Genomic DNA, 23,265 nt, shown 5'->3' on the forward strand with positions numbered 1-23,265 from the left:
GGTATGACACATTGCTTTTTGGTGGCCGGTAAACCACGCCAAACAAGGTAGAAATATTTTTGTAATTGATTTTACACCAGACACTTTCATGGTTTCGAATGCCCTCAAGCTCGACACATTGTACTTCATTTTTTGTTATTATAGCCACGCCCCCTCCTCGTCCTTCGCGATAGCGTCTTATTATATTGTGGGAAGGCAGAATAATTTCGTGATCATTAATATTAGGTGTAAGCCACGTTTCAGTTACGGCAAGTATATGTGGGTTGTGAAGAAAAAGAAGGTCTTCAAGCTGATTAGACTTATTGGCAAGGCTTCTTGCATTAAGCAAGATCATTCGGAGTTCTTTCGTTTCGGGTCAGTTAGATGTCCGTGTAGATCGGGATTTATGAAGCGCAACAACCTGCGAGCTTACTTCGTCCCATTCGTATATCTTGTCGTCTACACGTAGCCGGTCATAGTCCAGTGAAATTTTTCGCGCCTCATCTTTAAATTGCTTACCATACCGCCAAAGATGAGAACGCTTAGTCAGCGTAGTCTTACAGTAATCGTGACAGATCGATATACCTGTTTTCTTGAGCTTAAAGCAATTCTTCAATACAGACACTTTTTCATTGTAGTCAAAGAAATTAAGCAACACAGGCCTAGGTTTATCGCTGATTCTACCTATTCTGTGTATCCGTTCGACTGTGTTGGTGGTGACACCTAGTTTTGCACAAAATATGTCATCAAGAACCCGCTTTCTCACGTCACCAGCGCTCTCATTTGTTGGTTCTTAAAGGCCAAAAATTATAAGGTTCCTTCGTCGACTTCGGTCTTCCAAGTCATTTAACTTCTTCTGTTGATTGTGTATAGTTTCTTTCAAAGAGTTGATCTCTGACCGTAACTGAGCCAGTTGTTCTGTGTGTTTTGCAATAACAGTTAGTACGTCGTTTAGTTTATCGAACCTATCATTCATAGTTTTTTCAAGAGATGTTTGTGAAACAGAAACGCTGGTTATCGAGGCCTGCAAGGTTTCTTGCATGTTTTTTAACATTAGCTCAATACCAGAAGGTCCAGGATTCACTTCTACATCCCCAGCCAGCAGTAGCAAAAGTACATTCCATGCTTCATCAACCAGTGACAAACATACAGCCGGGCACGGCAGGACAATAATGAACCTATTATCGCTACGAAGACATACAGATGAGCGTTGCACACCAACCTGTACAAAAAGGAGCAACGGATTCATCGTTGTGCTCACGAAAGTCCCGCCGTGCCCTCTGATGTGGTCCCTGTCGGCGTGGCTTATATATCCCAGTGGCGGCGCTGATGTCATGTCTGGCTGGTCTGGCCTCGTCATGAAGGCCCGTTTTCCGTAGGTGAGCACGTGGTCTTGAGCGTCGGCGATCGTTGTCGTGATATTCGATGAATTGCGAACTGGTATGGACGCAGTCCACAGCGTGACCTGTACAAAAAGGAGCAACGGATTCATCATTGTGCTCACGAAGGTCCCGCCATGCCCTCTGATGTGGTCCCCGTCGGCGTGGCTTATATATCCCAGTGGCGGCGCTGATGGATGCACATGCATGCACCACTGCAAGAGAACTGTGAATTAATGAAAAATCAATCATTGTGATTGTGCTTTAAATTGCCAATTAGCAGGTTTGACTTGATCACCTCATTAGTTTGTGCAACAAGGATTTCTTTGCCTTCTGCTTCACAGCAGTAACTATTCTGTCTCGTCGCTTTCTTTTAAACTGCAGGAAGAAATTATCACTAAGACGCTCTGGTATATTCATAGTCATTATTCTATTCCTGATCTTTCATGCTGAACTGCTTCTTTGTTTTACATATGAATGAGCATGTGCACATCAAACAAAAGTAAAAACTGTCAACCAACAATCTTTAAACTTTCTTTAAACCAACTTTTTTTCAAACGAAAGTAAGAACAGAGCCTACCAACTTTTCTAAAACTTTCTTGTAACAAACTTTCTTCAAACAAAAGTAAAAACACAGCCTACCAACTTTTTTAAAACTTTCTTTTAACAAACTTTCTTCAAACAAAAGTAATAACAGAGCCTACTAACTTTTTTAAAAACTTTCTTTTAACAAACTTTCTTCAAACGAAAGTAAATACAAAGCCTACCAACTTCCTTTAAACTTTCTTTTAACAAACTTTCTTCAAACGAAAGTAAATACAAAGCCTACCAACTTCCTTTAAACTTTCTTTTAACAAACTTTCTTCAAACGAAAGTCAATACAAAGCCTACCAACTTCCTTTAAACTTTCTTTTAACAAACTTTCTTCAAACGAAAGTCAATACAAATCCTACCAACTTTCTTGTAAATAGCGTTAATAGGAAGTAAAAGTACATAGGATGTTAATAAAGTTGATAGAAAGTTGGAAAGAAGTCTAAAGAAAGTACGTATGCATTTTTGTATGGGATTGTAAGACTACGACGCATACGGGGACTGTGGTGTGCCGTCACGACGAGTCAATCTTTTTTTTTCTTCTAAATTCTTGGACGTTTCCATATTATTTCTCGAGTTGCGTCGCACTGTATGTTTATTGGTGTTCTCAGCGTGTGATTCCCGCTGCTTCTTTTCTTGTAATCCAGTGCATTAATTCATAACACGTACAAACATGACCATATGCCATGCCTTTTTTTAATGTGCGTCTTACCGCTCCCTTTCCATTCCAGTGAACTAGCCAGTATCTATACCGTCGACAAGTTCATACACCAAACCGTCATGACATTAGTCGGGCAGCGGACTCGGGCGAGCGTCTCAGCGCGCGTTTTCCGAACATCGCAGACCCGGCGCCGGAGCAGAAATCTTCCTCGCGTCTGTGCTTGCTGCATAACCGAGTTGTAGCCGATGACTGTTTGCCGGTTTAATGTTTCGCAAGCCAAGCTTCACGCAGCTTCTTGTCCTGTGGCTACGTGTGAATAAGGCTGACACCGGGCTCTGTTGCGTACGTCCGGCACTGCGGCACAGAGCATTAGCCTACCATGTTCCGCGCCTTCAAAAGCAGCCACTACCTATTCTAGTGTTTTCAAGCGTTGTAAAGGAGACACTCGAAGCGGGAAAATCTCGCCATTAAATGAGGACCGCAGCATACGAGGGAATTTAAACTCGTTTTCAGCTCGCGTCGGCGCTCTCGAAGCAGCCGACGCGGCCGCTATGTCCACGTGATCCCTAATAGCACGTCACGCCGACGGTGGCGCCAGCTTTTCCAGTAGTGGAGCTCGAGGCCAATATCATAATGGGAAGCAAGCACTTCTCGTCGTCTTCTTCTCTTGCACCAGCACCATGCCCACTGCCCAGTGCTTTAAGTACAAAATAAACTTTTCCATTTGTTTCATTGTTTCCTTGAGTAACGGCTCGCCGCAACGTTGGCATATCCTCGGTAACATATACCCGTGATATAGGTTAGATAAGGTGGAAAATAAAATCAAGCAAGGCAGCGTCCATGATCAAACTCTGCAATAACCTGTAACACATAAGGAATATGAATGTCACCCGTTACCTCGTCTCGTTTTTCCCTTACTGTACAACACTTTTCATGCAAAGTTGGCAACTGGAAACAAGAGTCGCAAGGAGTTGAGAAATGAAGCAGCATACTAAGGGAGATAGCCGAAGCAACAGCCAAACAGGAAGGAAAAACGAAAATTAACAAATTTAACGTTTGCTTAATTGTGAAACTGTATATGGATTAACATACTTTTATTTAAAAAGAAGTAGAGACAACACCGTCATAAATGGAGAAAGATTCTATGTGTTTTGAATGACGCTTCTACAGTTATCAGTCTAACCACCTCACGTAGCCACTTCTCTGCTACGCTTACGTGGTTGTTTTTCTAACCTTTCGCGGTGGGCGCAGTACGTCTAGAAACACGGCGTCCTGCGCTCTACGTGGCTGTACGGTACTAGTGACCACGCATCGTTACACAACTTCCCAAATAACTATACGAGTCGGTTTTGGCACTTAGCTTGGTACAGCAATAAACGAGGGATACAAAAGAACTGGGATTGTTCCACAAATATGTATTTCTCTGTATTTCTCCAGAGGTAATAAATAAACGCTACTAGAAATCTTGATTTTACACTTTCTCTTGTTTATTTGTGCTTGGCAGTGTTCTTCCTGCGCTTCTTCCCGCGGGAGTCCATTTGATGTGGTTCCTTGTTTGTCAAGCCAACGAGATCTTTATCTCACAGGGGTACACCTGCGAAATACACCTTATTTCATTTCTCTTTTGCGGGTCTACGCGTTTCTATGGCGAACCATGGGTATTACTCACATTTACAATAGTAAAGGTAGCCCCACTCATTCGCACAGAAATGTTACCTTGGGTTGCTTCCTATCCACCCCCCCGGAAATAGAGCGGCTTGGATCAGAGAGTAAACGGGTATAGCCGGTCTTCTAATTGACAAGCCGTTGGACCATTAGGGTTACAGAATGGGTGCCAAGAGAAAGAAAACGCAGTCAAGGACGGCAAAAGACAAGGTGGAGCGACGAAATTAGGATATTCGCGGGCGCTAGTTGGAATCGGTTGGCGCAGGACAGGGGTAATTGGAGATCGCAGGGAGAGGCCTTCGTCTTGCAATGGACAAAAAACAAGGTGATGATGATAATATCGATGATGAGTTTTCAAAAAATGAACAGCTATTATCAAAATATGCGTGAAAGAATGTGCATGTCCTGGTGTTAATAACATTGGCAAGTTCCTCTAGTTCCATCGCACGTTATGAAGCATTGTTTAGTAAAAGCACAAATAGAGCAGAAGGAACGAATGAGGAAATCACTCGCATACAAAGGGCTCTTCAGAGAGTGCAAATTATCCCTGTATAGCCAGGGAAGTCTAGCTGCCTGAGAAGCGTATACAGGGGCGCTATAATGTAGAGCTATTCAAAAATTTTCTATTCCAATTCTGCAATCAGCCCTCCACGATTGGTCGAAAACCTTTTTAGACCACCCCCGCTTCGTCTTTCTGCCATGCCCCGTCACGAAAGCCTCGATAGCTCCCCATCTGATACGACGTCTACACACTGTTTATGCATGATTGGACCGAACAAAAGAAAAAGTTATTTCTGATTCGACCCTCTTTTGCCACTATGCCACGGATATTGGTCAAAGTTTTTGGACCACATCCATTTCACCTGCCTGCCCCGCGACGTCACAAAACCGCAAAAACTCAGCGCGTCAAAGTGACGTGTCCACGTTAAAGTTGCATTAACATGCCAAAAAAAAAAAAGGATCTTTTTTTTTTTTTCGGAATAGCCGCAGGCTGCCCCGTTCCGAAAGGTATAAAAGATTGCTGTCGCCGATCGCTGAGGCATTGGCCACTGGCACCTGCCAAAAAGCATGGGTCTATTTGCGTATAATAAAACCTTTTGTGTGGCCGTGTAGCGTTTTCTAGCATTTTCGGCACGTTTACGACCTGACTCTGCCTAATCTTTTTTGCTGAGGATTCGTTTTAGCAGCATTCTTAACCTTCGTTGCATGCCGCCGCGATTTTTGACCAGCCACCGCAAGCTAAGTAAGCGAAAGCGGACCAATCGCAGACGGCGGCACTACCTTCTTCATTCGGTTATCAATATTCAATGAATGCACTGGCTCCCCATTGAATCTCTTTCCATTTGAGCATGCTCCTCGATTCTTCTTGTCAGCCAATTAGATAAGACAAGCCGCTCAGTGCAGGCAAGGTTATTTAAAGCAAACAAAAGTGACTTTCTACAAACGAGGAGTGCGCTTGACTGGTCTGTTCAGACAACCCTTCGGTTCACCGCCCGATGGGTGCGTCAGCGGTTACTCAAATTTGACGTCAGGAGATTGGAATAAATACATATTGGAATAGTTTTACCTTATAGGGCCCCAGCCTCTACTACGCACATTCTGATGTTTTATGCCTATACTATGCCCACAGGGGTTACATTTATTATACTTTCGGTTCACTTTGAGGTTTATTTCTGCACATATAATTTATTTAAGTGTTCGAAGGCTATTAGAAAATATTTGTATTGACAAAGTGCCTACTTTAAGTTATCAAATCTTTGCACGCCCTTAATAAAAACAGTGAATCCTCATATTTATTATCTTAAAAGCATGTCTTGTGCACAATTTTGTTGGTGAGGAAATTCCTGATCTGATGAGAGACTGGCAACACTGCAATTCAGAATCTTTTCAAATTTCGAAAAACAGGATTCGCCCAATTTCTTGCCTTCTGTTCACAACTGTATTATACAGTGCAGGTATATATGCCCAATTCAAAATGTAAATTTTATATAAATATTTCTAAAATTATATGTCACACTAGTGCTTATAGAAATGCTGGTACGTTAGTTGAAATAAAATGTAGGAATGCATTAGGCATGGTGGACTTGACATTAAATGCAATGCTCAAATTACCCATTTACGTTGCTCATAACAGGTTCTTTCTGTGCTAGTAATGAACTTCCAACTGTCGTCACTGAACTTCTCTTGCAGCCCCAGATATAATAAAATGCTAACCCTACATTGTATGCTGTAATTCAAGTATTGTGTAAGTGTAAATGTGTGCAAGTATAATTCACGCACTCAGTAAACACTGGCATTTGGGGCTCTGATGAAACAGACAGTGAATAGCTAACTTACTGAACAATTTTTTTCTCTAAAAAGTAACCACTTGAAAAAAAAGATGTGAATAGAATAAGATGAAAAGAATCTCCTGGATGAACCATGTAACCAGAACCTAGAGCCAACAAATACATGAATTGGTAACAGACCAAGTTCATACGTATGAAAGAGAATACTGAGAAAAAAAAAAAACACACGGGCTTAAAAAGCACATCATCCAGACATCTGTAGTGTAACAATAATTATTACAATGAATATATGTAGTTCGTAGGGGCATGCGAACAGTAATTTTTTAGATAGGTACAAACATCGAATACATTTTGAATAATGAAAAGCCACAATGTAACAAACTGCTGTTTTTGCAGACTTCTTTTCATCAAGGTTTACCTGTATCTTGAGTTTTTTCTCAGCTACAACGGCTTTGTGTAGGTCAGTTCTGGTAATTCATTTTGCTCTGTGTTCCATAACGTTTCGAGCAAAGATCTAGAGAAAATATGGTGACCCCACAAAAGTCTTTCAGGGAGCCTTTCAGAGCAAGCTTCAGCTTGGGGGCTCCCATCTAAATACACAGAAAAGGAGAGATCATTTTTCTTGACAACTACGGCACCATACCTGGTGAGGTTTGTTGCATATAAAAGAAACAGAATCTACCGACTGTTGGTAGTGAATTCTTGATCTAGGTCATCAATATTTTAATAAAAATTGTTGAAAATCATTAATTTTCAGAAAACGAGACTATCAAGTTTACAACTCTAACTCAGAAATAAAAAATGATATCACAATTCTGTAAAATGCTCTAAATAGGGCATTTAAACAGGACAAAATTATGCAATAAACAAAGCGTTCAAATATGCCACCAATAAGTGAGTAGGACATTTGCAATGTCCCTGTAAACTATGTAGCAAGTTGATGAAAGAGGTACGGGGCTCGACAGGTGCGAGAGGTACGGGAATCGATACCCCGCACCTCCACCAAAATGTTACGTGAACAAAGGATTAAGAACTCGAGACTATTTAATGAGTACATTTACAAAGGAAAACTGCACTGCTGGCCAGTTAGGCGCACAACTCCAGAACATTCGTCGTCTTCGTCAGGGCGTCCGCGTGCATCGTCCACAAGAAACACGGAAGATGCATGTATCAATATAGATTGATACCTCAAATTTGTCTTCTTTGGAAGATCAAGCATATGCAGTTTAAAGCACCTCTATATTTATTTCAGGTGCAGAGCTAAAAATTTATTAACTTCTTGATCCAATATTTTTTCAAGCTGAACAATCTTTGTAAGTTCCTGTTATAATATTGAGGCCTTCAACCAAAAATCTGCTTTCAGCAGTCACCAGAATTTAATTTTTTCTCTCAGATGTCACAAATTTCGTTATAATCAGCCCACCGGTTATTTTAGAAAGCATGTCTGCGTTTTACATATATTTGAAGAGGCGGCATCGGAGTTGCGCCCGAGTTAACGCTTGCTCTCAGGAGCATGTGGAGATACTTGTGCTACCTGATGGGGTAGAACACTATGTAACATACTACACGTACGTAGACTTTTAATTCAGACTCTAGTTCAACGAGATTGTTGACCTACATTACAGCACCATGGTGCTGTGCTCTCTGAAGTCTTTTTAGGTGATGAGGACCTGGAGCAGACGGTGCAACTTTATGGCCGGTCACCTGCATGAATGCACTGGTGTATCTTCGGGGCATGTCTGAACGAGAATCTCTGAAGGTAGAGTGGGCACTGAAATGGCTTCTTGCCTCATGTGTCTCCTGAGGTAGCTCCTTTGTGAGAAGCTTTTAGAGCATGTAGGGCACTGAAATGGCTTCTCGCCTGTGTGGGTGCGCAGGTGGGCTTTCAGGTTGCTCTTTCGTGAGAAGCTTTGACAGCATGAAGGGCAGTCAAATGGCTTCTCGTTTGTGTGAGTCATTAGGTGCGCTTTCAGGTGATGCTTTTGTGAGAAGCCCCGAGAGCATGAAGAGCACTGATATGGCTTCTCGCCTGCGTGGCTGTACAGGTGGTGTTTGAGGGAGGTCTTTCGCGAGAAGCTCTGAGAGCATGAAGGGCACTGATATGGCTTCTCACTTGTGTGGGTGTGCAGATGGGCTTTCATGTAAGACTTGCGCGAGAAGCGTTGAGAGCATGAAGGGCATTCATATGGCTTCTCGCCTGTGTGGGTGAGCAGGTGGGTTGTCAGGTGAGTCTTTCGTGAGAATGTCTGGGAGCATGAAGGGCACTCAAATGGCCTCTCGCCTGTGTGAGTGAGCAGGTGGCTTTTCAGGTGGCCTTTTTGTGTGAAGCTCTGGACGCATGAAGGGCATTTAAATGGCCGCTCACCGGTGTGGGTGCGCAGGTGCAGGTTTAGTTTGTTTCTTACTGAGAAGCTCAGAGAGCAAGAAGGGCACTGAAATGGCTTTTCGGCTGTGTGGGTGCGCAGGTGCTTCGTAAGGCTGCTATTTTCTGTGAAGCTCCGACAGCATGAAGGGCACTTATATGGCTTCTCGCCTGTGTGGATGCGCAGGTGGACTTTCAGGCGACCCTTGTGTGAGAAGCCCTGAGAGCATGACGGGCACTGATATGGCTTCTCGCCTCTGTGGGTGCGCAGGTGAACTCTTAAGTTGGATTTGTCTGAAAAGCTCCGAGGGCACGAAGGGCACTCAAACGGCTTCTCGCCTGTGTGGGTGAGCAGATGGGTTTTGAGTCTCTGCTTTTGTAAAAAGCGCTGAGGGCATAAAGGGCAATGAACAGGCTTAACACCAGTATGGATGCTGGCATGTGCTTCCAGAAGAAATAGTTCATCAGCCTCATAGTCACACGGCTCACATTGGTGGACGCATCCTTGCTTTGAGTTGTCACATTTGGCAGCTGATGGAGAAAGAGAAGGCCTCGATGCTGCACAAATAAAAAAAAGTAAGTAAGTGTTATTAGGAAATGTCAAAAAAGAACACAGATGTTAAATTTAATGACAAGCTGCCTTTTCTTCATTTGGGAAATTTTGAACGTGATTTCAAGTATGACAAAACAAAGAACCCTATAATTGTCGTTTTTAATTTATTCAACATTTCTACATTTGAATGCTGCATGACCCTGTTTGTGCATCCACTTATAAAGGGGACTTTCAGAAAGCTAAGAAATTACGAAGTGAGAGAATGGAGTGTTTGCCTACTCTCCCGGATTTCTTCGACCCTTAGAGAACACTTCGAGGTGGTTTGACCAAGCCTGCTCTCATATTCTCAATGAGCACTTGAGGCGGAAGGGCAAATTTGGCACTTGCAGGACTTTTTATGATTCGCTCACACAACAAATTTGTCCCATACGAGACTTCATGAGCGAGTTTTCTCTTGATCACACATTGAACTTTCGCAATGTTTTCGTAATTCGAAATTGCAAGGAGCCGGCTATGAAATACCGCAGTTTTCTCTATATAACCTGTCAACATGTACAACCCACATCCTCTTTCAGAACAGTCCAGAATGAAAAAAAATAGTGTGCACGTATAACCCAAGGAAATAACTGACTACAACCCTCGGATATTTACAAAAAGAGCATTCATTTGCGGATAAATGACTTGTCTGTGTTGTATCTTCAGCCAGTGACTCTCTTTTACTGTTTACTTTTTACTTTTACTGTTACTGTTAGATGGGAGCTGGGCCATTGAGAACGGCTTATTGTGACCCAAGGTCCACTTTGCCAGCACCACATGCACTATTCAATAACTACTAAATGCAATATGGCGAACCATTGAGAGGAGGAAAATGAATGGCAGTGCAGGAGGTGAGAAGAGAGCTTCAACACACAGGGGTGGAAAAGTGGTGGGGTTTCTCAGGAGATAACGAAAGTGTGAGTACTCGAGAACCTTGCCCTGAAGTGTGGCTTTGTGGCAGTGCACGCTGTGCTGCCATGGAGCAAAAGTTCAAATCGAAATTCCAGTAATACGCGCCCCGATCCTGACCTTACGGTAAAATTTTTACGATGTTTGGTGCAGGTTAAGGTGCAAAAATACGGCAACTTCTTTTTGAGTGCACTCTGCTCCTTGTGCTCTGCCATCACAAGATAGTGGCAAATGATTGCTGGAACCGACAAGGAATACTACAAAAAAAAAAAAAGACAGCTCCCTTTGCAAAGTGCAAATGATTTTAACACACTAGAAGGCGAAGGTATTGTAGTATTCGAGAAGGGAGGCACCAAGCACTGTCGGTGGCTCCAAAGGAAAGACACACACACTAGTTTCATACTATGCCCAACTTACCCCTCGGTTGCAGGGAGGGTGTTCATATATATATATATATATATATATATATATATATATATATATATATATATATATATATATATATATATATATATATATATAATTTAACGGGCGTGTTCCTCACAGCAACATGGGCACGGGGTCTGATAACGGGCCAGTAACATAACGCAGCCACAGCCCGAAAAACCGACAGAGCGAGACACACACGAACGTCAACTTCTTCCTCCATGCTGACACAGAACTGGTGCCGAAGTGCTCCGGTACAACAGTCCCCAGGTAGAAATGAGCCAACCTGGCGACCTAGGCAAAAGACCGCACAGGCAGGTCGTAGCGTGGTTTAAGCCTAGCGACATGAACTGCTTCGCGCCCTCGGAATTTTCTTTTCCTATATACAGGCGTCATTACACGTTCCAACTTGGTTTCGGCAATGTCTTCGATGAACTCAACAAGAAATTTTGTTTATATTTGGCAAAAATAAAGGGCACGTTATGGCCAATATGTAGGTGCACTTCAAAGACAAGGCACTAATTATACCATTTGCAGTAACTTATGCATACAAGTGATCCGGAGCTTTATGAATGTGTTTAGCGAACAAAGAATTTATCCCGTAGCCCTGGAAGAACTGTGAAATCAACAGACATCTAATGCAGCAGCAATTGAGTGAGGGGGGGGGGTACGCAAAGGAGGATTCCATCGTACATGTTATGGTCAAGTAACATGTGTGTTGATGAATTACTGTTTTTTTTTAATTCTCATCAAAAAGTGCTCCAAATCCTTTCATGCGGGAAGTTTTCAAATGGAACAATCATATATATACGAGCAACCTTTTAAAGTATGCGACATAACTACAAGAAACTGAAACTTATTGCAACTTTTTGAAAGAAAGAGCTTCGCTGGAAATCGGTTTGTAATTCTTTAAGGTCACACACATTTGAGGCTTTTTTTATAGCGAAGCTGTTACCGTCTAGTTGGTCGGCATTTTTCGTGTCATCATCCATGAGCAAAAATGTGGACCGATCCTCGAGGTAGTACAATACCAGGCCGACCCGCAGAAGAGATGAAGCAGGCTTCAAGCACTCGGCAAAGTTAAGCAATAAGTGTATACATTCCTTTGAATCACGCATACATCATATAGAATGGCATTCGTTTCAATAACGAACAACACAAAACAAGCATCCGAACCACATAATTGATGATAAGGCGCTCCTGATAATGCGAAGTGCGTAGCGCACCCTACACGTTTCACGGTAAAGATTACCGTAGCGCAAGCGGCCACAGCGACAGCAGCTTGCGACGTGGGGAATGACGACCGTGGCCTTTCGTGCACAAGAGAACCAGCCCAGCCTGGCAACTGGTTGCATTGTTGATGCAGCGCCGTTATGGGTAAAGAACGCATAGTTAGGACTCCCGAGAAGCAGCGTAAATACGAGGAACGGCAGAGGGAAAAACGGCAATACGACCAACGGTGGCGTGCTGTCAAAATGACTATTACTCCCGTTATTATCATTAAATTATGGGGTTTTACGTGCCAAAACCACTTTCTGATTATGAGGTATGCCGTAGTGGAGGACTCCAGAAATTTTGACCACCTGGGGTTCTTTAACGTGCACCTAAATCTAAGCAGACGGGTGTTTTCGCATTTCGCCCCCATTGAAATGCGGCCGCCGTGGCCGGGATTCGATCCCCCCCACCTCGTGCTCAGCAGCTCAGCAGCAGAATTAACTTAATTCATAGAGGTCAGTGGGTGAAAGCTAGAATTCACTCATATAGACCATTGACCATTACATCGGAAAAATACAGGTTACAAATGCAGGCAATTAAATTAAAGCTAAAAGAATAGGCAGAGAATAATTGCATTTTGGTAGAACTTCAGAATGGCTTCAGAATTGATTCGTCGACTGCCCGACTGCCCCATTCGTGTCTGCGAAACCCAATGGAACTTCGAGGCATGTGTTCGCCATTACGGGGCCCCGCCTAGTTGGTTGGGGTTCAACACCACGTGTTCGATCGTTTCGTCTGCACTTCTGCATGCGCAGCACAACACACTAGTCAGTGCACTGTCATACATGTTCACGGGCACAAGTGTCCGAAGGGCTCCCGCCCTCGCCTCGAGTAGCAGCGCGCTTCCCAAGCTGTTGTCGTACAAGCACACGGCGGCAATGTTGCGTTCGTGTTGACGGCATAGGACGAGTGCTGACCTGTCATCTTGACGTTGTCGCCACTTGCGTCCCTCCTCTTCAGTCACCCGTTGGTGCACCTCGTGTGCATAAGCCTGTCTGCCCTCCGCATTAAGCGGTTCCTTGAAAAATCAAACAGCTTCTCCAATCAATATAGACACACCTCACCCATGCCGTACGAAGGCATGTGACTGTCAGATACTCAAACACACGTCATGCCCATCAATCTCTTCGCATGATGAGCAGACGCCGGTGAAATGTCAATTTACTGGTCACCTAGCACGCTTCAAAGCTCGACCACCCCGTGCCCCCTTGCCCTGCTTCATTAGCCACTTTTTTATGACAGCCGAGTGCAACACGTCCCACTTCCCCTTGCCGCCGCTCAAGCCGTCCACGATGCTGGCGGACAAACAACCGCACTTGCAAATGACAGGCTGGGTACGTGCATGAGTTTCCATAACTCTCTCACCATGACGTACCGATTATAACCCCACAAACAACGGCGACGCAATACGCACTGGGCCCTGAGTCCAGCTAGGCGAAGCTTTTCATTGTTGATGTTGTGCATATCTGCTGCCGTGGACAGCTTCACACTAACATATTTGTAAGATTGGCAGATCAGCTGCTCTACATCCAATGCCACCGAGATGTCACCTGCCGAGTCACTCGCAAGTTGGACCACCCCAGTCTTTTTGGCGCTGAAGCGAAGCCCTAGATCAGAGATCTCTGACTGGCAGATATCTAGCAAGGCTTGAAGCTCCCGTACACACTCAGCCATCACCACTAGGTCCTCTGCAAATGCCAAGGCCGGCAGTTTGTTGTTCTCGTCTATCCCCGTGGTGGTGCACCTGAGGCGGAAGCCGAGGCCCGAGTTCAAAAGTTTTCTCTCAATGCTGAAGACAAATGATGTACAGCAGTGGCGACAGCTAGTCTACGCGGTTGGCTCCATCTCTCGGGGGGAAACGACCAATAGAGAGAGGGAAAAGCGACGACCGCTCGAGCGCCGTTTGAGAAGCACAGAGAGTATAGAGGAGGCTGTGGCCCCATAGATGATTTGCTAGCCCAGAAGGGTAAGTCGCCGAGTGGACTTAAGCTCAAAACAAGTTCACCGAATTTACATGGTCAAGATGGCTTTATAAAATAGTCCATTTAGTATTTGACAGTGGAACTGTGGGGGTCAATCATAACAAGGCGTCCCTGCAGCAGTTTGTTAGAAAGCATGGTGTGAAACCTCAGGTTATGTTACAGAAAACACTGATGTCTAGCATGACCTTAAAAGGTTTCAAAGCAAATGTTAAGGATAATGAGCAGGGCAGAGAACTCGCAACTCTCATTAATAGTAGACTGGCGTATATTAAGCATGATCTTCACATGGCAGGTTGCAAGATTGAATATATTATGGTGGAGATAATTTTAGGTGGGCAGACAGCATGTAAGAAGGGCATTTACCTGCTTAACCGGTACAGTAGCCCCCGGGACACGAAGCAGAGTTTAACGTTTCTCTTTATCAAAGCAGCCAATCTGGCTAAGGATGGGTCGTTGCTTATTGGAGGGGACTTTATTGCATCCTATCATATGTAGAAATATCTTTATAGCACTATTAAGGGGGAGAGGCTATGGCAGCAGGCACTAGACTTGATTTTAACTCAGGTTACAGACCATTCGTATCGTGCTAGATGCGGCAAGTCTACATGTATATTCGACGCCGGATCTCACTTTTATTCGGATGGTGGTGGATTCCTACTGGTCTCATTCTAATATAGACTTTGGTAGCGACCATTACACACTTATGATTACTTTGGTAGTGGCTAATAAAAAGTGCACATTCAGGATGGTTCACTGGGATCTCTTTAGGAAACGAAGAGCGCAGAGAATCGATGAAGGAAGTGGGTTCACCTTGGAACAGTGGACTAATCGGCTGAAAAGTGATGTTGAGGTGACCACTACGGAGCTTAAGACTCGTATTAGCACAGAGCAAATGGATAGTCGCACAGCGCATTTGTTGGAAGCAAAGAAGTCAACATTAGCAAGATGGAAGAGTCAGAGGTTGAATAGAAGGCTTAGAAAGCATATAGCAATGGTTAATCGAAAAATTTAAGACCATTGCTGGGGTACTGTGCAAGCAGCAATGGGATGAAGCATGCACTTCTATATTGATGGTCGCATTAAGAGGGGAGGCATCTGGAGCTTGCTTAGACATTTACCAGATGAGACAAACACTAAACATAATCGGAGGCTAGTGATAGGTAAGCTGGCCCATCAGGAGTCGCGGGACTCCATGGAGCAGGCATTGCTGAACGATTTGTCTGACAGATACTTTCTGTTGGAGACCTGGCGTGACACACCTGACGTGATTTTGGAATATAGTGAAATAGAGTTTTGGATGAGGAATTTACTGAAAATGATATAAGGGTGGCGCTGCAGGATCTTAATGATCGATTGCCATCAGGGTCGGATGGCATCACAAATAAAATGTTACGGAATTTCAACGAGGGGTCCATAGAGTTCCTTACGCGGTAGATCAACAGTTGATGGAAGGAAGGCTCTTTCCCGGAATAGCAGAAACATGCAACTACTGTTATGATACCCAAACCAGAGAAGGCCATAGGGCTTCAAAATCTCAGAGCCATTTACCTGACATCGTGTTTGGGGGAAAGTCATTGAGCATGCCATTTTAAATAGGCTAATGCATTATGTTGAGGCAATGGTGTCTTTCTGCACTTGATCATAGGAGTTCAGCCCGCCCTCTCAACTCGAGAAGCTGCACTCTTAAACAAAATCACACCCTTTGGCTCGTATCTTGCCACCCAACAATAATCGTCATCTGTCTTGTCCGCATTTCCTTTCTTTACCGCTGCAAGCCACGTACTTCCAAGTCACGAACGGCATGCGCGTTATCATCATGACAGAGCATTCTCGACAGGAAAGTAACAAGCAAATCGTTTTCTAGAAAGGAAACGCAAGCAAGGCAGATGACGATTATTGTTGTGGGGCAAATATATACCCCAGTGGGTGTATATTTGTTTAAGAGTGTATGATAAGGAATAAGTATGAGCTCATTGACCGACAGACAAGGGATACTAAGGTACTACTTGGACTTGCTTTGGAAAAAGCTTTCGATAAAATCCGACATTCTTTCATTCTACAGGTACTATCAGACTTGAATCTGGGGCAGCGGCTATTCCATTTTGTCAAGGCTTTCCTTATGGATAGAAGGACATGCCTCAGGGCAGGGGAGATAAGGTTGGAAGTCTTTAAATTGGGTTGCTATGGTACGCCGCAGGGATCTGTACTCTCGCCTATGTTATTCAATCCGGCGATATCGAAGTTGACTAATATACCGGACACTGCCTGGGGTATTGGCTATTCCATCTACGCAGATGACTTTACTATATGGGGTATCAATGGTAGTGACGGAGAGCTTGATGCTAGGCTGCAGGAGGTGGTAACGTTAACGGAAGAGTGTTTGGGTCTTATGGGGCTCAAGTGCTCCACTAAAAATTCGGAATTGTTGATCTTGAAATCTAAGAAGCTAGGCCGTAGGCTGAAGGATTGGGTACCGGAAGTTGAGCCTTGCGTTAGAATCCATACTAGGGAAGGGTCGTTGATACCCAAAGTTGAGGCAATCAAAGTCCTGGGTTTGGTAGTTGAAGCGAATGGATCAATTAATAGAACCATTCAGTGCATTACCAAGAAGACTGAGAAGGCCGTAGAACTTATCAGAAGGATCTCTAATAAGCATAGGGGTTTAGGAGAAGGTGCGATGCTGTTACTTCCCACATTTCTTCTGTGTAATTTCTTGTATGTGGCAATAAGCTAAATTGGAATGGGGGGGGGGGGGGAGATAAATTGGAAGCTTTCATCAGAAAAGCCATTAATGTGGCTCTTGGTCTGCCTGCGAGTACGTCAAACAATATGTTGTTGTGACTGGGTTTCCTTAATACTCCAGATGACATTGTCGAGGCTCAGCTACCGGCACAGACAGAGCGGTAGCTAGGTACACCAGCGGGTAGGTATATCTTAAGTCAATTGGAGAATCGGTGGCTATGACACGCGATGGGGAGGAGCTACACGAGTTGAACGTGAAGCTTAGGGCCAATATCATAGTTTGTCTGTTTCCGCGAAATGTGCACTCTGCGCACAATGTAGGGAGGCGGATGGCGAGAGATAGGGCGCCTTGTTGCGAGAGGCAATGGATCAGGAGGAGGATTCTGCATTTGTTGATGAGGCATGGATTAATTGGAAAGATGCTTATTCGGTGGTGGTGGCAGATGGCAAAGGGAGCGTTTGAAATGCCGTTTCTTCTTATACAAAAGATGCAAGGGTTGCTGAGCAGGCGGCTACTGCTCTAACACTGATTGATTCAGGGATAGTTTTGGTGTTTAGTGACTCGCAACCTGCAATTAAAGCCTTGTAGAGGGGACTTGTTGCGGAACCAGCTTACAGACTGCTGCGGGTTAAAGATATCACTTTGCATGCAGTTAAGTTACTGGGTTCTCGGTGCACATGGGGTCATTGGAGGGAGCCCCGCAACCTCAATGAGGTGGCACACAAGGAGGCACTAGGATTAGTGTGCTGTGTACTCCCTTAATGGGCTGGATCTCCCGCTCCTTAGTTCAGGGACCAGCTGTTAACCTACAATGAGATCACCAAGCACTATTACTTAGGGTGCAGGGCATTCCCCATGCAAATTCTAAATTAAATAGGCCACAGGTGGTTACATTAAGGCTTCTGCAGACACGAACGTACCCTAACCCGGTTGTCATGAACAAAATTAATTTGGACTTTGAGGTTTCAGTCTATAGTAGTAAATGTGGGGGTTGGCTCGATTTAGAACACATGTTGCAGGTTTTCCCTGTAGCACGAATAGCACAAAGACATAGACGAAAAAACAGACACTCACAAGCACTAACTGCTAACAATTTATTTATGGGATAGATGCCACTTTTATACTCTCACTTTTTTCCCTCGCTTTTTTTTTTACAAGCAAGTGTCTACTGCCAAGGTAACAGCGCAAATCACTGTACAACTCACTTGGAGACAAGGCAAAAGCTACTATGTTTAATGCATTCACATGAATTCCAACTTCTTTGATAGTGACATGGACCACTGGCTAACACAAGCGTCGCCTAACTCTTCAATGTGAGCACTTTCAATAATGAGACGAGTTAATTCGCATTTTTTTCTCTCGATAATAACTGTACCTTCAAATCGCAGAATGTATCCACACTTACGGTAATGAATTGCGAGGAAGCCATCTGGCGAAGGCTTGACAACTTTATTGGAGCTCTACCTCAGCCTATTATTAATGCATCTGCCGGTTTACCCGATATAACTCTCTCCACAGAGCAATGGAATTTGGTAAATAACATAGGTCCTACAGTTAACATACCCTTTGTTTTACTATATGCACACGTCCTATGTTTTATTAGATGGTCTTGTTTTTGCACACAAGCTGATAAGCTTGTTCGGAGCTGTAAATACTATGTCAACCTATCCCCGTAGTCCTACCTTCTTCAGTTTAGGTGATCAGCGGTGGATGTAAGGAATTATGGCAAAATTTTTCTTTTTAACAGACTCTGAGCTGGCTGATGTCGAGAAACCAGCCTCTCCTTACAGCGTTGCTCTGAGCAGTACTTCAGCGATTGACACAATCAAATTGCTTGGAAAACCAGTCTCAGCCAACTGCAGTACCTGTTGAAAACCGGAAGAAATTAAATGTAGGCACGACTTCTTTAGTACATTGTTCAAACACATTTTCCCTATGCCCCTTTTAATAAGGATGGATGAGCAGAGCTGTACGATAAAAGAGGCTTATTAGCTCTAGGTTGGTAACACCAGCAGATGTGATCCTCAGACAACAAAAATTGTAGATTGAGAAAGCGGATACTCCTATCTGTTGGCATTTCAGAGGTCATATCAAGAGGTCAAAGACATTCACAAATTATGCTTCTAACACTTTCACATTCTTTTTGAAAACAATGAGAAGTGCAGTCAAGAAAGAAAAGGGAATTGTCAACATATCGGAATGCTCTGTAGACTGAGTTTCCCTTTAGCCTCTCTGCCTAGACTCTACTTTTGCAAGAGACAGGTTGCCGAGGACGGATGCCAAACAAGATCTGATACATACGCCCTGCTTCTGTAGAAATGGAACATTATTGGAGTGGATAAACGTTGAGGTCAGGTATTGCTTCAGTAATGCCAAAAAACTCTGAACAGAAGTTGTGGCTTCATTGCAAAACCACACAGCACCAAATTCGTCAATGCTTTCTTCAACGCAGGTAGGTTAACAGGTCAGATTTAGGAATAGAATAATAAAGGTCTTTTATGACAGCGGTCAATACGTTCAGCCTCTTGTCAGAGAGCAGAACAAATTCTAAAACTTGGTCTGAACACTTCACAAAGAAGGTGTCATTAATGTCGAGAAGATTGTGTTTTTAGAAGGTAAGTGGCTATTTCCTTCTGCCATGTCCCTACCTCAGACATGATTACCCTGAAGAAGACGTTACTTTTGTGTCTTCGCGCTAAAAGGTACCTCAAACACTTCCCGCTGTTCTTCTCAATGCCTCTTACAACCCTATCCAGATTTTTTTTTTCACATATCAATGGCGTTAGCTTGGACTTTAGCCGAGATGCATTTATGTTGCCTAAACACGGCTGAGATGGCTTCATTAGCCTTTGAGAAAAAAGACCCACGAGTCATGACTGCAAACCTACCCTCCTTATCGGCGAGCAATACACACAACGAATTATCTACTAAATAAGGAACTACGCGACGCACAGATAACCTTGAAGGTTGAGGCTTATAGTGTTTTTTATTAAAAGGCGCATATAGTGAAAATGTGTGAACAATGCAGTAAAGAAATCGTGCCCTCATTTAATTTCTTCCAGTTTTCAACAACAGGTTGTATGGTTGAGTGAGGCTGGTTTTCCAAACAATTTGATTGCGTCAATTCCTGAAAAACTGCTCAGGGCAACGCAGTCAGGAGAAGCTGGTCAGCCAGCGAAGAGTCTGTTAAAAAGAAAAATTTCCCCGTAATTTCTTACATCCACTGCCTATCACATCACTTGAAAATATGACTACGTGGAAAGTGTGACATAGTATTCACAGCTCCAAACAAGCTTATCAGCTTGTGTGCAAAATCAAGACCACATAGAAAAACAAAGGATGCATGCAAAACGCAGCACAGAAAAGGATACATTAACTGTAGCACCTGTGCATTTTACAGGATTCCATTGCCTTCTGGAAAGAGTTGTATACGTCAAACTGGCACATGCATTAATGATAGGCTTAGGGAGCACTCCAATAAAGTTAACAAGCCTTCGCCAGATGGCTATGTCGCAATTCATTATCATATGTACGGATACGGTCTGCGATTTGAAGATACAGTCATTATGGGGAGAAGCAAATGCAAATTAACTCGTCTCATCATTGAAAGTGCTCGTATTGAAGAGTTTGGCGATGCGTGTATTAGCCAATTGTCCATGTCACTATCGAAGAAAGAGTTAAAATTCCAGTACACGCGTTAAACATAACAGTTTTAGCCTAGTCTGCAAGTAAGTTGTACTATCATTTGCTCTGTTGTCAGTAGACACGTTCTTATTTTTGAAAAAGTGGGAGGAAAAAGTGAGGGTATAGAGTGGCACCTGTCCAGCAAATAAATTGTTGGGAGTTAGCGCCTGTGTGTGTCAGCTTTCTCTTCTATATCCATGTGCTATTTGCGCTGAAGGAAAAAACAGCAAATGTTACACCAACAAGCCCAAATATCTACACTGATGGAACACATGCTTTGGCGCTGCTTGGCGTTGGCCGGTGATGGTTCTCAAGGTGAACAGCGGTGGCAGCAGATGCTGCACAGTGATGTGCTGGCAGACTAACTCAGGGCTGTCCAGGGGGCCCGTGTGATGGCGGAGGGGCTCGGCCTCTCTGTACCAACGTGGGAGCGGCCCGCATCAGTCCCAGACCAATTCCTCAGGATCTAAATAAAGTTCTTCATACTATACCATACTCATTTTAAGAGCCACGACATCCTCGAACTTCCCTGGCAGACAGTTGGCATCAATTTTTTCCACTGAGTGGGAGAGAAGTATGGAAGCATTGTTGAATATACTAGTTATATTCTGAGCTTTGGCACTTGAAACACACAACGGCAGAAGCTGTCGTTAAGTAATGCCAAGAGGTCTTCGCTACGCATGGCGTTCTTCGCAAACTTATGAGTGACAATGAACCACCGTTTAAGAGCCACAAGTATGTTGAGCACATGCAGCTACCTGACACTATCCACACTACATTGAGCCCACACTACCCCCGTACAAACAGAATGGCAGAGTGAGCCGTCCAAGAGGCGAAGAAGCTTCTGAGCAAGACGCCCTCACCATAGAGTTCTAGAATGCCATACTGGAGTGGAGGAACATGCCAAGAGACAAGCTCCTGCAGTCTCCAGTCAAGCATCTGACAGGAAGGACAAGGACGCAGCTGCCTATGCAAACCAAGCTTATAGAGCCTGAGATAGTGCCACCCCAGAAGTAACTGCCGAAATTGAGGAGATGCACCAGTACAAACAGACATACTACAACTGAGATGCAAGAGACCTGGAGAGTCTACACCCTGGGTCTGCGTGCCAGCCGAACCTCCAAGGGTACCCCAGTAGGCGAGGGTCGCAGAACACCCTACACCCAGGTCCAACATCATCACCAATGAACATGGTTAAGAGCTTCGTTGCAACAGAGAGTATCCCCGTTCCGACAACCTCACATCAACAGCAGCAACAATGCCACAGCCTACAGGACCCCAACCCCAGGCACGAAGGTGAAGCTCAAGACAGTTCTGAAAGCCACATGCTGCGAAAGCCACAACGCTCCGTGGAGTGTGACTGAAGCCCTCGTTCGAGAATAGTCATTTTCCTTCACTAAAGAATGAGGAGATATGGCCAGCAAGGTCTTCATATACATCACCAGTATAGCCACTGCCACATCCCTCCTTAATTAGTTCTAATCAAAGCGTGCCTATAATATGCGGTTCTCAGTGGCCGAAATGTGCAGTTGTGTGTGCAGCAGGGTCCACAGGAAGGGGGAACGTAAAGAAGTATAAGCAGAGTACAAGCAGAAGCAGATTAGTGACATCAATTTGTGCCACCGAGCTGTAAATCTGACCCCACTATTAACAGGTCAGACGGTGTAGGTGCGAGCAGATCAAGTACACGCTAGTCTTGAGCTTGGCCCAAAGGCCATGATACTACATGGCTAATACACAGCGAGGTGGCGTCCTGCAGCGTAACTGGCGCCACCTGATACCCTTTGTTCCTGCAAGAGAACAGCAGACAACTTCACCAGGAATACAACAGCCACCACAGCATCTTGTTGCAGTCTGAGAACCACCGTCTTCCAGCCCAGCAGAGTCAAGAACTGCCCAGGGACAGTCCTCTATGGACAGTGATTGAGTAGTGTGGACATGCAGTGACCAACGTGTTGTTTCCCTATATCACCTAAACTTTTAATTGTTTCCTGGCCTCACTTTCTTTCTCTGGTCTTTAAGAGGGGAGATGCAGAGGATGCCACTGTTCTGTCAGTATGCCAAAAGTTGGTGGCTCCCTCTGGATGTTGGTTGACTGAATATGTACTGACGTTAGAATAAAGGTGGCACTTGTTCGTTTGGAATTGAGCATGTCAAGCACCTGTCTTTCTGTGCGGTCACAAGTGGTATGGGCCTACAAGCCTGCACCGGTCATATTTGCACACATCTTACATCTACAACATAGTGCAGGCTCCTGCAATGAACCTACATTGTCTGCACAAAAGATGTGAGAAACACCGTGCAAACATGGTGCCTCGCATAGCACCATCAAAAGAAGCAATGCTAAATAGCAGCTTAGCAATCTAGCTGGAAAAAACCTCAGAAAAATTTCTTGGACTTCAAGAGAGCCAAACTTTAGAGAGAAATTGAGCCCGAGTAAAACTATCAGTGGTTGGGCCACATTCCTTAATATTCACCTTCATTGTTTACATTTGGGTTACTGAACATGTGCCATTTGTATTGTAGCGAGCAGGTTCTCAAACAAATCCAGAGTGTCTACCCGACCCCCGCCACCCCTTAACCCCATCAAGGACACAATAAAGTTTTATCTCTCCAGAGTGTCAACCAAGTTGACATTTCTAAATTCCCCGAGTTTTCCAGGTTTTCCCAGAGAGCCTTTGCCAAATTTCCAGAGTGATGCAGAACTATGTTTTATGTCAAGACAGGCTGAA

The 23,265-nt window shown here is 44.1% G+C and overlaps 1 protein-coding gene across 7 annotated transcripts in view; it reads right to left on the reverse strand.

The window, feature by feature from the left end:
* The window catches only part of LOC142590457 (uncharacterized), a 137,406-nt gene that overhangs the window by 69,701 nt on the left and 44,440 nt on the right, over nucleotides 1–23,265 (reverse strand). For 2 of the 7 annotated variants that reach the window (XM_075702581.1, XM_075702585.1), the window contains exon 4: nucleotides 9,415–9,483. The exons of 2 other annotated variants lie outside the window; for them this stretch is intronic. In XM_075702581.1, the coding sequence (XP_075558696.1) occupies nucleotides 9,415–9,483 (69 nt within the window). Of the gene's footprint in view, nucleotides 1–1,201; nucleotides 1,445–7,589; nucleotides 9,484–23,265 lie in introns of those variants that run through there. 3 more of the 7 variants (XM_075702584.1, XM_075702579.1, XM_075702580.1) reach the window with 3 other exon arrangements.

The sequence above is a fragment of the Dermacentor variabilis genome, chromosome 8 (assembly GCF_050947875.1).
Source record: "Dermacentor variabilis isolate Ectoservices chromosome 8, ASM5094787v1, whole genome shotgun sequence".
Taxonomy (NCBI): Eukaryota; Metazoa; Arthropoda; class Arachnida; order Ixodida; family Ixodidae; genus Dermacentor; species Dermacentor variabilis.